The 16,587-nt window shown below is 36.3% G+C and overlaps 1 protein-coding gene across 2 annotated transcripts in view; it reads left to right on the top strand.

Annotated features, from left to right (window-relative positions):
* The window catches only part of GORAB (golgin, RAB6 interacting), a 78,065-nt gene that overhangs the window by 9,928 nt on the left and 51,550 nt on the right, over positions 1-16,587 (top strand). The window contains exons 2-5 of one of the 2 annotated variants that reach the window (XM_082614687.1): positions 464-815; positions 3,049-3,150; positions 5,743-5,883; positions 12,587-14,593. In XM_082614687.1, coding sequence (XP_082470813.1) covers positions 464-815; positions 3,049-3,150; positions 5,743-5,883; positions 12,587-13,046 — 1,055 coding nt within the window. In that variant the 3' untranslated portion in view covers positions 13,047-14,593. Of the gene's footprint in view, positions 1-463; positions 816-3,048; positions 3,151-5,742; positions 5,884-12,586; positions 14,594-16,587 lie in introns of those variants that run through there. The other variant, XM_082614688.1, reaches the window with a different exon arrangement.

Below are 16,587 nucleotides of genomic sequence, written 5' to 3'. Positions count from 1 at the left end.
ATCAAATTACCCTAAGATCTGTTAAAATTTAAGAAAGATGAAGCCTATTTGAAAACAACCACCACTGTATTTCAAAAGAACAGACAGAACCATAAATCAAATTTAAGACATATCAGAGAATTCATTTGTCTACCTACTTTGGTCATATTAGATTCTTTTGGCAGTTAGCAAACCAAGTTGAAACCTTGCTTTGTATTCTAAGGCCTAACTCACAAACAAATGGACCTCCTCAAAGATAATTGAGAACTAAGGTAGTTTTTATTAAATATTAACGGTATGATCAGAGAACTGTCAAAACTCTGCAAGAAGATGGCTGTGTTTCTCTGGGATTTTAAGAAAGAGAAGGGGAGAAAAACTCTGCAAAATTATCAGAGTTTAATGTTAATGCTTTATTTTCTTAGAGAAATTATAATTATTTGCTGCTCACACAAAGGAATTTTTCTCCATTCTCTTTTTTATATAGATCCATTTGAACCACAGCGGCGTCTTCTCCCTGTGAAGAAAAGTCGACAGCAACTTCAGCGAGAAAAAGCCCTTCAAGAGCAAAGCCAAAAACTTGGACTTCAAGATGGATCAACCTCATTACCTCCAGAGCAGCTGCTTTCTGCACCAAAACAAAGATTTAATACTCAAAGACCATGTTCTTCTCCCCCCACTCCCCCCACTCTCACCTCTCCTATTGGTGATGGAAAATCACAGGGTATTGAAAGTCAACCAAGGGAACTAGGACTTAAGAATTCCCATGAAGGTCACAAAAATGCTGAGGTTCTACCTCCAAAACCAGATTGCAAATTGGAAAAAAAGAAAGTGGAATTGTTAGTAAGTCTGTACATCCATGAGACTTTTTTCCATTTTACCATATTTTTCCCATTGGCCTTTGAAGAAATACAGTTTTAACATTTTGTTTGTTTTATATTCTAACGTAGAAATGTAATGAATAAACTATTGAAAAATAGCTACCACCTAAATATAAGTAGCAGTGTTACGCACTTCTTCTGTTCTATGTTATTTAGTCTTTACAGCAGTCTTACAATGCATGTTCATTATTTTCACTTTACAGATGAGATATCTTGGACTCAAAAGATACTGTATTCCCAAAGTGAATACACCACTAATAAGTAGCAGAGTTGGGGTTCACATACAAGACCCTCTGGATCCAGAGTCTATGCCCTTTACACTCACCAGAACCGGTTCTTATATGTATGATACTCCTCCCCAAATTGAACCCATTCTTTCAACTTTCAGATTGCGTCTCCATTGACCCAGAAAAGGGTACTTCTGAAGAGACCTGAAGGGATGGTCAAAGGAAAGAGTATTGGAAATTGAGAGGACTAATTAAATAATTCAGCTGCATCATTAGATTTCTTTATTTAATGTGTTTGTATTAGAAACCACCTGCAGAATTTGGTTTAGCCACATTTTTGTGGAAATTACCATTCTATGACTTGTGAATTCTTATAATCAGAATTTTTTTATTATATAGTTTATGTTTGAATATCCACTCTTTATTTCCTCCTGATTTATCACTCACAGGGAAGAAAGAATGGTATTTGTTTCTGTTTTCCACTTTTTCAAAGTGTCTTACGTTTTTTCTAATCTCACCTATTTTTCCAATCTCTGCTAATCCAGATTCTGTACTGAGTTTTAAGTGTTTCCTGCCCACCAGGGATTTACAGCCAAGAAATCATTTTGACAAGAGATAGAAAGCCACATGAAGTATGAGACCCAAATTAAACAAGTGCATACGTTTAATGTCTTAAGTGTAGTTTACCAGCAAAGTCCTGAGACAAGTTGTTGCAGGGGTGTGTAAATTGAGCTGGAGAATTTAGACTGAATGTCATTAGGAAAATTATTCTTTTTTTTGGTACTTGAGAAAATATTCATAGAAGATATGTAATCTCAGGAACTGTTGTTAAAACGGAGATATTCTGAGGCTCTAAGAGGGGGAAAGGAAAACTATATACTAGAGAAGGTCAGAGATGATATTTCACTTTTCTGAAAGAGGCACAAGATAAGCCAGAAAATAGTAGAGAATTAAGGAAGTGAAGAAGGACTTGGAAGCAGAAGATGCCTGCCTAGTGAGTTCCTTGATGCTGTAATACACCAGCAAGACCCCTGAAGGAGAGATGCCCTGATAAAAATAATGGTTAGAGAAAATCCAGGTGTCACTGTTGCACACCATTTGGGTGCTGGGTGAGCTGGAACTAAGGTATCTGGGGAGGAAGTACCTGCAGATAGTAAAAATGAGAAAGGACCAATGCCAGCACTAAGGTGGAGGCTGTAGGAATGGAGAGAAAAGGATAATTTTGCAAGTGGTTACTAGGTCTGGGAATAGAGATTTTTGATATAATGGCTGTGAGAAATGACACTAATAGGAACAAATAGCTTTGTCATTACCTTGTTTAATTTGAGTTGACATTAAGTTCATGAATTTACAGGAAATTTTAATATATTTCTTTTAGAATTGGAAAGATTGGAAGACAATTCATGTTTGCATATCTTTGGAGTTTTTCTTTAGCCCAACATTCAAGTCTTAGTTCATAGTGTTTCACTCTGTTTAAAGTGTTTAAGAGCTAGAAAGAAGTGAGCAAATTGTAAGAGAATGTATGAAATAAACATTGGTTATTGTGCTAAGGGTTATTACATGGGGAAGATGTGTATTATAGAAAACTATAAAAGATATGAAATCAGTTACAGAACAACTTATTTTGCTTTCTATTTTGCATATAACGCATGATTAACTTAAACAAATTTCTTTGTACTCCTAAAAAATGCCATAGTACTCTGGCTTCCAGTTTGGGTTCCTAGATTATATATGTATAATGGATTTCAAAGGACCAATTTATATAAGCCTTCTTTACTTCAAATCATAGTCTTTGTTCCTATTAGAACAAAATAATGAGCTACAGACGGGTTCCTTTTAAGAGGACTTTTGAAAGACGGGTTCCTTTTAAGAGGACTTTTGATTAAATTTTATACTTAGGAACTGAGACTGGTAAGATGTGGAACGGGGTTTCAGAAACTCATTTTTATACTTTTGCTCCCTAGGCAAGAAAAATCTCGTTGGGAAGTCCTCCAACAAGAACAGCGGCTAATGGAAGAGAAAAATAAACGTAAGAAAGCTCTTTTGGCTAAAGCTATTGCAGAAAGGTGAGGCACCTGAACCAGGAGAGCTTGTTTGTAATCTGTAATTAGTTTTGTCATGTTTTATATTTATTTTCCTATGTCTGTTCTAATAAATGGCGTTTCCTCTACAACCATTACTTTTAAGACCTACTAAACAAATTATGCTTTACAAATGATACTGGAATTACAGTCTTAATTTATTAAGGAGGGCTTTTTAAGCATAGATTATAATGTATTTATGAATACAGGGGCAATTAAAACTTAAGGATCATCATCAGTGTTTTTAGTTTTGACCATCTACACGTTCATAAGGGAGCAGTAAATAGCTATCAACATAAGTAAATCAGCAACAAATGCAGGTTTTAATTTTCACATAGGCCTTTATCATCTGACATGTAGAGGAATAAGATTATTCCACATAAGTGACTTATACACCCACAAATCCTAATTGTATTTCCTGTGGCCATTTTTCTTAAATGATGTATCCTGCCCCCACTGATAAAAGATACATGATATAATTTAACTTTTTATCCTTGACTGTGGGTCACCATTATGAGCATTGTCCCATACTGTATACAATTCAGTTTTTCTCTCACCTTCCAGAGTGAGCTTGTCAGCGATCTCTTTTCCTTTACTGCACTGTACAAGCCTTGAGCAACAACATTCCTATTTGAGCCACTTTTCCCATCCCTCACCCACTCTTCCCTTTTTGTAGTTTCTAGTGTGCTGTGGCCTTAGGAAACCAAGCTCAGTCAATAAAGCAATGATTGAGAATAGTGAGAACTAAATGCAAACAAGTATTCAGAGGCATTTTCTTTTTAGATCTCCAGAAAAGTCTGGCACAACTATTACTCATTAAAGCTGGTGTATGTGTCAGGGGGAGAGGAAGGAATAGGGATGGAGAGAAAGGTACGTGGGTATAAGAGTAATTCAGGATTTTATCTGCCAAAGGGATGTATGTATTTGAAAATAATGATTTTTTTTTCTTACTGGTACACCTTGATCTTTCATGAAGCATAGGAAATACTCAACTTACTGAACCTATGTTTCAAGAAGAAAAACAATGTGATTATTGAAAAATGATTATTGAAAAGCACTTTAGTAGTCTTCAGTTTGGAAGAGGTTGGGGAGGCTGTTTACTCGGGATTTTACAAAAAGATTTACAGGCTCAGCACTTACTCTTCTCTATGTGCTTTTGATTTAAGACAGAAAGTATTACTGTAGACAGAAGTGTAAGGAAATATAACCTGATTAGATTATTACTAAATGGATAGTGAATCACTTGAAGTAAAAAGATCACGTGGTTAACTTTTGTAGGCAGAAAATAAGGGTAAATGCATAATGGAGTAGAAATCAGGAGAATGTATTGCAGTATAGTGGTTTTATTGGTAGTTTTATTCTCCTGTGAGAATGTGTATGAAATTTTGAAATGAGTGGAATTGTGATTAAAGGTTGGCTTTTGTATTTGTTTATTCTGTTTCTTAAGTAGATGATGTACTTGGGGTTGGAGAGAAGGCTGAGGTTGCTTCCAAACAAAAGAACAAAAACAGTGTTTGGTTTTGAGCCCCAGAAAGAAGAATTTTGAGGACCTATAGTTTTCCTAAAGAAGAGGAATCAAAGAAGTTTGGGGAAATGAATCTTAAGAAATTAAAACCGATTGACATATACTCGCTACTATATATAAAATAGATAACTAATAAGAACCTACGGTATAGCACAGGGAAGTCTACTCAATACTCTGTAATGGCCTATATGGGAAAAGAATCTAAAAAAGAGTGAATAGGGCCTCCCTGGTGGCGCAGTGGTTGAGAGTCCGCCTGCCGATGCAGGGGATACGGGTTCGTGCCCCGGTCTGGGAGGATCCCATATGCCGCGGAGCGGCTGGGCCCGTGAGCCATGGCCGCTGGGCCTGCGCGTCCGGAGCCTGTGCTCCGCAACGGGGGAGGCCACAACAGTGAGAGGCCCGCATACCGCAAAAAAAAAAAAAAAAAAGTGAATATATGTATATGTATAACTGATTCACTACTGATTCACTTTGCTGTACATCTGAAAGTAACACAACATTGTAAATCAACTGTACCCCAATAAAAATTATTAAAAAAATAAAACCAAGTAGATGTTCTCAGACTTACAAAGGAATGGTGTTTAATGTAGGCATCTGTTCTTGGCGTCCACTAAGTATCAGACAAATGAAAGTAGGCTTAGCAAGAAGAGTTTAAGGCTGGAATTTGGAAAGCTCTGTTCAGTATTCCAGCATATCCAGTTCTCTATACAGATACGTCCTTTTAGTGCTTATTCTCATCCTTATGGAATGAATATAGGCCTATGAGTGAACTCTCTATTGGTTTTTTTTTATTACTTTTTTTCTTGTGTATAAAAAAGTATATACTAATATATAATTTGGACTAGTAAGGAGGAAAAGTGCAAATGCAGTTTTAGAGATATACCAAAATGTTACTAGCATTTGTTTTATCTCAATTTTTCTGTTTTTTTTTAATTCTTAAAAATTACATATTATATTGGGTATACAGTAGCTTGCTTTTTTCACTTATATTGTGTATGGATACATGATTTTAAAATGTTTTTAATTTTCCACTCATATTCTTCACTTTATAGATCTAAAAGAACTCAGGCAGAAACCATGAAACTAAAGAGAATCCAGAAGGAGTTACAGGCTTTAGATGACATGGTGTCAGCTGACATTGGAATCCTCAGGAACCGGATTGATCAGGCCAGCCTTGACTATTCATATGCTTGGTAAGTTGGGGGAATGGAACTCTCAACAAGGAGTTTAATTTAGTTAACGTTTATTGCTGGCTAGGCCAGGGCATTTATATATATCATCATTAAGCCTCATAATGACCCTATTAGGCACTGTATTTATTCCAGTTTTATACTAAATCAAGTATCTCCTTTTTGAAGTCTTCCTTAACTCTGCCCTACCCATTAACCTTGTTTATATCCCTGTTAGAGCATTTCTTGCATTATTTATTTACATTTTAGTCTTTCCTGCTAAACCATCAGCTGTTTAATATTTGAGACTCTTTAAATGTCTAAATGACTTGCCCCAGAACTCTATGTATTATTCTAACACCAAGTCTATGCTCTTTCTTTTAAAAATTTTGATTCTGTGAGATGGTATAGCGACTAGCCTATTTCTCATTTCAGTTTTCATCAAAGGAAGGAGATTTAGTTTATTTTTTAAAACCTTTGAGTATTTGAAAGAAAATACCACTCTGTCTTGAAAGCTTGAAGTTTTTTCTTTTTTTTCAATTATACTCTATATAAAATGGTTTGCTATCATGTGTTTCCTTGGTTTCAATGATTGACATTTTTTTAAAGAGAAAAAATCATCATTGCATATTCTCAAAACAAACTAACACATGTAAAAAATTACATGAGCTTTGCAAACAGTCAAAAGCAAAAAATTAAGCCCAATTTCAGGGTTATCAGTCCTTTCAACGTTGCTTTAATCATCCTGGTTTGTCCTTTTTCACAAAGGACTGCTGTGTTAATGACTCGGTTTTGCATCTTTCTCTGTAACACTAGAAATCAATCAGAGTGCCGCATTAGTCCAGGGTAAACCACAGCATCAGAATGTTTATATAACAATTTAATAAAGCGGAAATGCTTGATTGTGGTTTTTAATTCACTGTTTATTGTTTAAGAAAGAGGTTTGTGGTGTCCTTGTGATTTTTGTAATTGTTGTTTGACCATATGCTCTTAGACCTAATGGGTTGCTTTTATTAATTAACTGTAAATTAATGCCATCAGTAGCTGATAACTGGTGGTTCCATTTCTATTAATAAGGTCATTAAGAAGGTAACCAAGATTTTATTAAGATTAAACTAAGCCTAGATTTTTAGCACATTTTATTCTCTGTAACTTAATTTTGCCAGAGGAACATTTTTATGCCTTTGTAGCTCCTTAAATGAATTCCGATTATTCTGGATATCTCCACAGAAAAATCATTTGATCGTGTTTTTTTGTTTGTTTGTTTTTTGTGGTACGCCGGCCTCTCACTGTTGTGGCCTCTCGCGTTGAGGAGCACAGGCTCCGGACGCGCAGGCTAAGCGGCCATGGCCCACGGCCCAGCCGCTCCGCGGCATGCAGGATCCTCCCGCACCAGGGCACAAACCTGTGTCCCCTGCATCGGCAGGCGGACTCTCAACCACTGCGCCACCAGGGAAGCCCTGATCGTGTTTTAATTTTGTCCTAGGGGAGGCTGAAGAAGATGCCTTTGTACATTGAAAATTATATAAGAAATGTCATAGTTTTAGCCTTCAGAGAACCACAAAGAAGGTGGGATTCTGGTTAAAAGAGAAGACATCCCATAGTATATGAATATTTTTAATGACATTTTAGTACATTTTTATATAGTAAAGAGATTTTATATGGTAAATTTTTACATCTCTTAAGCTAAAGATGACAGTTTATCATGATACTAGTATTGACATAGATATATGTGAATATCCTTATCGTATGTGTGAGGTTATTTTTAAAAACATAAGCTCTTGAGTTAAGTCAAAGAGAAGCCGCTGACAATTTAGATTAGAACCAGGGTTGTATCTTGTTCATGCGTAAGATTAAGACAATATTTTCTAAATTTACATCTGTGGTTATTACAAAATTATAGATTGGTGATATAGTGTTAAGGTCTAGATTTCTACTAGAAGGTAATCCCCAGGGCAGTCAGTTTCTGTGGTTCTGTGGGAGATTTCCTTGATTTTTTTTTTTTTAATAAAAACATTGTAGTTCTGTAGTGGCTGGCATGGTGCTGTGTCCACAAAATGTTCTTGTATACGACTAGGCCAGAATTCGTCCTAAAATTGGTTTCTGTAGAGCAGTATCAGGGTATCCACCTGTGAGGAGATGGCACTTGGAGTGTCCCAGCGGAGAGAGTTGTCACTGCTGCTGTTCACAGCTGTGATTACAGTGCTGCCATGTGCTGCACAGGCAGCTTGTAAAACTAGAGTAGCTGCCTGTAGAACATTTCTTTAACCCTCAGTATACCAGGAAAAACAATGATCACCATTTGCCATCGATGTTTAATAGATGGTCCCATACGCACATGCACACATACACGTGTAAACATATATACATAAATGTTTTAAGTCATTTTATGAATAATTTAAAGAAGTAAGAATAAAGGATTGTGGAAAACACCTTTGTTAAAAAATTTTGTATCAAGTAATGTTTGACTGCAAACATTACAAAAAGCTAAAAGAATATCATTATATCCTTGCAGCCACACAGGATGGTCCAGGTACTTGTAAATTATTGTATGATAAAATTCTTCCTCTTGAAATTATTAACTCTGGGAGAATAACGTATTTCCTTTTTATCCTCAGAAATATATTTTTCACTCATTGATTCTTGAGTTTGAGAAAATTCATCTAGGATGTGTTTTTCTGAAGACTCATACTCTGAGATTTCACTTACATGGTCAGTTTTACCATCTAGAATCTAGCCTGTCTCTGCATTTATATTGATTTGCTAGGGCTGCCATAACAAATTACCAAAAACTGGGTAGCTCAAAACAACAAAAATTTATTCTCTTATTCTCTCTTTGGAAACCAGAAGTCTGAAATCAAGGTGTCAGTGGGGTTGTTATTCCTTCAGAGACTCTAGGGAAGGATACATTCCTTGCCTCTTCCAGCTTCTTCTGGTGGATGAAGACATTCCTTGGCTTGTGGCCACACTACTCAGTGTGGGTCTCCATAGTCTCATTGATTCCTCCTGTTTTCTCAAAAGTTCCTCTGCCTTTTTCTTAAAAGGATACATGTGATTGCCCAGCTGGATAGTCCAGAATAGACTCCTCTCAAAATCTTTAACTTAGTCACATCTTTTGCCATTTAAGGAAATGTTCACAGGTTCTTGGGATTAAGAAATGAGTATCTTTGGGGGGGGATGTCATTTTTTAGCCTCCACAACATGCATCTTTTGATTTGTCTAATAACTGCAAAATGTCTTCATCTGTCAATTTTCTTTGTCATTCTGGGTAGAAAATGAAAAGTAATACTTCTCATCAGAACAGTGAAAGCTAAGAGCAGATTACAAGTGTGGTATATCCAGTCTTCTTTTATACCTTATTTAAAGGTGATGTAATACTTTGGCAAAACAGTGAGGAAACTAAGCGATGATGATTTATTTCATTATAGTATCATCCTTTTAGGTCATTCCATCATTCTCTGTTTTCTTATTATTTTAATTTTTTTTAGCATAAATGTGAATAATTGATGAGTAATGAGTAAATAATTCCTAGGGTGATGAAATGGCAAAATGTTTCAAGATATAGGAAAAAATATATTTCAACAATCCCATAATGTATCTTAGGTTTATAAAAGTGGATCCATATAGTAATTGCAAAATATAATTAAAGTCTGTTTTTCAAAATATAAGTAAATTTTCTCTTTGTTCTCTGGAATACTTCTAAGAAAGGATAAAAATTATGATATGTTGATCCTTACAAATAGAACTGCTCAGGAAAGAAACTGAAGAACTAAGTATTTCAGTGGAACCTAATGACATGTCAAGGGTTAATGGTGTTTCTAAAAATTTCGGGGAACCAAAACCAAGAGACAGTTTCTAGAATCCTTTAAATAAGATTCATTAAATCATTCAACATTCCTTTAAAATAATAAAACAATTCTATAATTACATTTCCAGTTCAGTTTGTCTTACTGTGTTGTGTATAATGCTCTTATTATTCTGTTCCAAAGTATGTCTTCATACTCTGATTTGGTATTATCCCCCTGACCCCCAGACTCATAGAGCAGTTTGTGAAACTAATCAATATTTTGAACATAAATCACTCTGTAAAAAAAAAAAAAAAAAAAAAAAAAAATATATATATATATATATATATATATATGCTTGTTTCTGGCCAGAAGGACTTTAAATAAATAAACAAAATGCAGAATCTTCAGTGATTTATCCAGGGTGAAAGATCATTGGAAACCTAGGGACCTATTTGCAAATTTTAATTTCAGTTCAGCATTCATGAGCCCAGTCAGTAAATCTTTACTAACTGACTTTGGCTGAGGGAGACCACAGACTTGCAGAAAAGGGAGGTTTGAGCTGGGGGGAGAGACAAGATATGTATACCAATAGAGAATGTTGTCAGAGCTCTTAAGCTTGATGAAAGAACATTCATAAACAGGATATGTTATAAAGTATGGAAATAAGGGATCCAGATACCCAACACAGCTCCTTTACAACAATTCTTTTAACATAGGGGTAATTGAAGAACATCTAGTTCTCATTCTTATATTTACTAGATGACAGTAAAAAAAATGAAATATGAGAAATGAACATAATATAAATAAGTTTTCAAATATAAACACCAAGTCCTTAAATTATACATAATTTTAATTTTAGATACATGTTTAGTGGTATACTAACAGTGCTTTTTTATTCTGGCACTCTGAAGAAGAAGTTCTGTTTCTTGAATGCCTACCAGGCACTGGGCTAGACACTTGCCCTGTTTATTCTATTTAATGCTTAATTAACACTCCTATGAGGTGTTATTATCATCATCATTCTACAGATAAACCAAGACTTAGTTCAAGAAACCATCCCTGGTCACCATACTGGAATTTTCAGTCACTGCATGCCTTTTCTCCAGCCTCTTCCACAGGAACCTGGCTGTGTTTTGTATTCATGATGCTGAGCCTGGGACACACCTGATAAGAACAAGGATGGGAACTCCAGAACATTTAATCCATAGACTAAACTGGGGTGCATGGCATGGCCTGGCACTAAGAGTTCTGTTTAAACTGATACGAATCAAGCCAAGCCAACCCAGGCCCTCCCTCTGGAATTTTGGGATTGGAGCACTGAGGGATTGAGTGGAGTGAATTTGATGTCAAGGCACAGCTGGTGGCCATATTGGGCTGTAAATGAGAGAAACTGTAGTTTCTCAGCATTAGCATGAGCAATAGCCTTTGATTCTGATGACATGCCTGTGAGATTGCCTCTTGTATCCTACAATAAAACCCATTTTTTACCTGAGTGAGTATGACTGAATATCTGCTCATTACATCCAGAAAAAGCCTTCAACAAAGGAGGTACACACATAGTAAATGGCAAAGGCAGGTTTTGAACCCTGGCTTCTCTAAAAGCAAGGCCTTTTATTTTTTCACTATATTTCCCTCCAAGACAGAGAATCTTGCATAAGGAGATATACCTGTTTCTTTTTTGCTATAACTCTAGTATTAGAAATTATTTATTATGTTGAGTAAGGTAAGGCAGTCATAACAGGTAAGGCATCATGGCCTTCACAACTGTTAGTGGTAACTAAATAGAATAATTAGTTGGTAGGTACCATCCTGTTTTCTGGGCAAAAAGAAAAGCAACGCATTATATGGAAAAGGCAAAAAAGAAGAAAAAAAGAAAAAGGAAGATTGCAAAGTGACTTCCCCAAGTAGAATTACCCTACTTCAAAAAAGTCTGGCACTACCTACCTATGGAGTTTCTATATATGTAAAAGTAATAAACTTATCTTAATAAAAGTCTAACAGTAGTCTGTTACAGAGTGGAGAGGGTGAAAACAACTTAACCTGGGGCTTCTCAACTGGGGGCAGTTTTGCCCCTTAGGAGACATTTGGTAATGTCTGGAGACATTTTTGGTTCTCACAACCAGTGGGTGCTACTGACAACTAAGGAGAGAAAGCCAGTGATGCTCTACACATCCTGCAATGTACAGGACAGCTCCCCACAACAAAAATTACATGGCCCAAGTTGTCAGTAATGCTGAGGTTGAGAAACCCTGCTTAAACCTATCCTGAAGTTTCCTTTTCTACTTGGTGTTTACTTCTTACTCTCACCCAGTATCATTGGGCTGGCTGTGCTCTGTCATTTCTGAACCACTGTCCATGTCCTTCTCCACCTAACTTTTTCTTCCTTTTCTACTCCATTAATCAAAAGATATAGATTTTCTACTTTCTCCATCTCTTATTATTTTATCTCTCATAAATTTAACCAGTTGTGTGCTGGAGCTGGCTTGCCCTGGTTCATGAGAGAGATTTTGTGTATCTCTTCCCAATTCTGTATTCAGTGATGTCACATTGATAGCTTGAAATTGGCCATAGTAATAGTATGTTTACTACAGAAATTGATAAACGCTACAAATTAGGGCTCTCCCCCACTGGATCTAGCACACCACTGAATTAACCTCTCAGCCTGCTTTCATTCAAGCACAGCCTTGGAAAGAGGAAATGGGTGCCGAAGAACGTTGTTAGGTTAGGAGAGTCCAAATGTGCATGTTGTGGAAGTTTCAGCAGCAGTAGCCTACTTTGTCTAACGTGTAGATAAGTGTTCGTAAAGTATTTAATAGCCATATTTTCACTATATATATGTATTTCCCGATTTTGGAGTTTAATTATTATTTCTACGCCCTCCTTTGACTGTCTTCTTCAATGGAAAACTAATGGACCAGTCTTTGTACCTGTCCCTGCAGGAAGCGGTTTGACAGGGCTGAAGCAGAGTATGTTACAGCAAAGCTAGATCTACAGCGCAAGACTGAGCTTAAAGAGCAGCTCACTGAACACCTTTGTACGATCATACAGCAAAACGAGCTCCGCAAGGCCAAGAAGTTGGAGGAGTTGATGCAACAACTAGATGTGCACGCTGATGAGGAGACTTTGGAGCTCGAGGTGGAGGTGGAGGGACTGCTGTGTGAACAAGAAGCAGAAGTAGGGAAACAAGTGGTTCATTTAGAGAGGCCATTTCAGCCTTCTGGGGAGAGTATGACCTTAGGGTTTGCTGAAGAGAACAAAAAGCATCAAGACCAGGCTGCTTCCCCAAAGGTAGATGAACAGTGTGAAAGCTCCAGTAGCATTGCCCTTCTTGATCCAGACCAGCCAAATCAAGAAGTTGAAACTACTGTAAAAGACATTTCAGCTGCTCTGACCACATGAGGTGCCAGTGTTTGTTCTTTACAACTAACATTCAGTAAACTAAACTTTCTGTTGTAGATCATGCCATGACCTCTGATAAATGCCTCTTCAAAGCAGTGTTAATTTTTAAATCCATTAGTTTTAGTATAACGTTTGAACATTCTAGAAAATCTGTGATGATAAATTTTTATATGGGGGCATAGTTCACCTTGATTTTGATCCAGTTCCTTCATTGTACGCTTCCTACTGGGTGAAAACAAGTGATTTAAAAGGATGGAAGAAAAACTACACGGTTAATAGTGTTTTTAGACCAGAGAATACTGAAAAGTATAGTGAAAAATGAACTCAGTACCTAATTGAACTCATTTAACTTCTCCTGGGAGAAATGTTGAGAATGAGAGTACTATTTTATGTAATCAGTAAAGAGACATAAAAGCTAACTAACATGTGAAAAAGAAAGAATGAGGAACAACCAACAAAAGTAGTAGGTTGAATTATCTTTTTGGATCTCACTAGAGTTGTAAAACACAACTTGGAAGTTGTAGTTTATGAAAAGAACCAGAAAACTTAAACCAGCATCACTTTTGTTTTCAATTTGCCTTTTAAATGGCTTTAGTTTACAACCTGAGTTTTGGTTAGTTGATACACACAAGCGCATGCACACACACACGCAGAGAGATAGATATACACATACCATGGTATATAAATAATTTCACTATTAATATATTTTCTTCTTTAATTGGCACATTGATTAAATTTACCCTTCTGCAGGCTGAAAATAATATAGAAAATCTTACTGCTACTTCGGATTATCTAAAAAAGTTGATATATTTTCTTAAAGTTACCCTAAGATGTGTTTTATATGTTGGATATAAATTATCATGTCATAAAACATTTAAATTGTTAAAATGATGGTTTTCTTATTACTTCAATAGTTTGTTAATTACTGTCACTAATAGTTGACCACTACATTGTGCTATATGTGAATGTGTAAATAAATATTGTAGTTTTGTCACAGAATCTATGAATATCACATTAAATTATGATCTGTTTATCAGAAATTCCAAAAGTACAAATACTACATTTTAAGTCTTAAAGAACTATTATAAAAGAAGATAAGGGCAAATGTAACATTGTATCCATAATAACTTCTGAAAAGTTGGGGACATACTATTTTTAAATGAGTTTGTTTGAGGGTATTACCTTCTAGTAATGCAGATGAACTTTGTATTTTTATATTATGTAATCTGAGTTGAATTTATAGCTTTCCATTACTGACTTCTCTAAGCAGAGGCTTTTATATAGATAGTTGTTTTTTTATTTATGAATTACATACGTAAAAACGGAAAGCTTCATTGTCCAATACACTCTTATTTTTCTAAGGAATAAACGATTCTAATGCATTTATAATGTCGCCTTTCAAAGTTTTAAGCAGTTTAGTGTGTATTCTTAAGCACTATGTGGCAGTAATGTATCCTGTATCTCCATGCGGTAGATACACTTACCTCCTTTATATGAGCCTCTTTTAGGGAAAATCCATCAATTCAGCTTCTATAATATCGGCTAAATGCAGGTAGGTACAATCTAATTCTCAGTCTATACTTTAAGTACTTATAAGATACAAGGAGAAATGAGAACCATGAAATAAATGAATTGGATGGGACCTCAGAGATGATTCGATTTGATCATCTTATTTTACAGTTGAGGAATTTGAGAGCCAGAGATTTCACTTATGGCATGTTGGCCAACTGGCTCATGTTAAAGTGCTAGTAAAGTTGCAGTTCTAAACTCAATATATCTCGTACATATATTAGGCCATGAAGTACACTGCATTTTTCCACTTGAAAATTTTGCCTTATAACTCATTCAGGGTTTGTGTTTGTACATGTGAAATGATTTCAAATGTCTGTAAAAGGTCCACTGAAACCATTATTTTGAAAAACTTACCTTACTTGGCTTTCCCAGGGTGGTATCCAAGTGCTCAGGTGATGATATAAGTGACAAAGTTATATTACATCCGTTTTGTACAAGGCAGCTGTCTCCCATGTGTGAGAGGAACAGAGCAAATGAGTGAGAATGGGGGCTCATTGGTATGAGGACCATATGCACTGGTTTTTCCAGGATAGCCCTGATGTCTTTTAAGATCATAAAATACACTTGAAAGACTTTTGATATATGGATTCAGAAATCCACAATAATTATTTTTTTAATGTTTTATTTTATTTCTTTTTGGCTTCTTTGGGTCTTCGTTGCTGCACACGGGCTTTCTTCTAGTTGCGGCGAGCAGGGGCTGCTCTTCGTTGCGGTGGGCATGCTTCTCATTGCGGTGGCTTCTCTTGTTGCAGAGCACGGGTTCTAGGCGCGCGGGCTTCAGTAGTTGCAGCATGTGGGATCTAGAGCGCAGGCTCAGTAGTTGTGGCACACGGGCTTAGTTGCTCCGCGGCATGTGGTATCTTCCCGGACCAGAGCTCCAACCCGCGTTCCCTGCATTGGCAGGCGGATTCTTAACCACCAGGGAAGCCCCAATAATTGTTATTTTATGAACAATTCATGAAATGTTATGAACGAAATTACTGGTTCAAAATTACTGCCATGAGTTTACTGGGATGCTTCGTAGAACTGTTCCCCTCTGGTGTTTAACTCCTCTTCTCTTCCTCCCTCTTCTCAGATAGTTAGAGGGTAATGTTATCAAGGCTCTTAATGACGTGATATGTAATTTAGGAGTTAACTGCTTTGTTATCTCACTTGTTCTATTTAAAAGATAGGGTTTACCAAATTGTAGTAATTTTCACTCATTATCTTAAAAAGGCATACTTTGAAGGGTAAACATGAATTCCAGAATTTGAGTTATAACTTGAGACCCTACTACTTTCTTTAAATTAGAGCCATTTTTATAGGTTTCAGAGAAGCAAAATTTCCTATAGCATGGTTCTCAATACATTTAAAATAAAAAGTTTTTCTCAAGTTTTTCACCTCTGCATAATTCTACAGAATTATAGCAATTGCAGGTGGTAAATCTTTGTACTCACTGAGAGCACAGCTGGTTTCCAAGTCAGCTGATAGAAATCTCTGATTGGAATTCCTAGAACATATTTCATTGCTAGATTGGCATTTGAATTATAGAGTAAAAAGTCAGCTATAAACCTCTCTCATTCTTTGTTTGGATTTGGCAACATAGTATTCTCAAGGAGCCTTAAGTATTCAGCAGCTTCCTCTTCTGAGGCATTGGCACAAAATGAACTCAAGTTATTCTGACCCAGGCCATTCCCAGTGACCTTTATAAATGATGTTTTGGGTTTTGTATTTCTAAGAGCTAAGTCAGCATTTTAAAAGTCCTTGATAGATATAACTCAGTCTGCCAGACAAGACCTGGGGCCACTCTGTACCAGGGTAATTATACCCCTTCTCAACATAGATCTATCCCAGGCCAGACTTGAACTGCTCTCTGGAGGGATGAAGCAGGACACGATTCTCCAGTCTGCCTTTACCTTAATGTCAGGCTACTTTGGCAAGCTCCTAATCCCAAACAGTTGTCTTGAAAATACAACATCATCTCTTCACA

Source organism: Mesoplodon mirus (assembly GCF_964341445.2).
Source record: "Mesoplodon mirus genome assembly, chromosome: 3".
In the NCBI taxonomy this organism is placed as follows: Eukaryota; Metazoa; Chordata; class Mammalia; order Artiodactyla; family Ziphiidae; genus Mesoplodon; species Mesoplodon mirus.
Note: the sequence above shows the minus strand (reverse complement) of the source record. Positions and strands in the feature narration are given on the sequence as shown.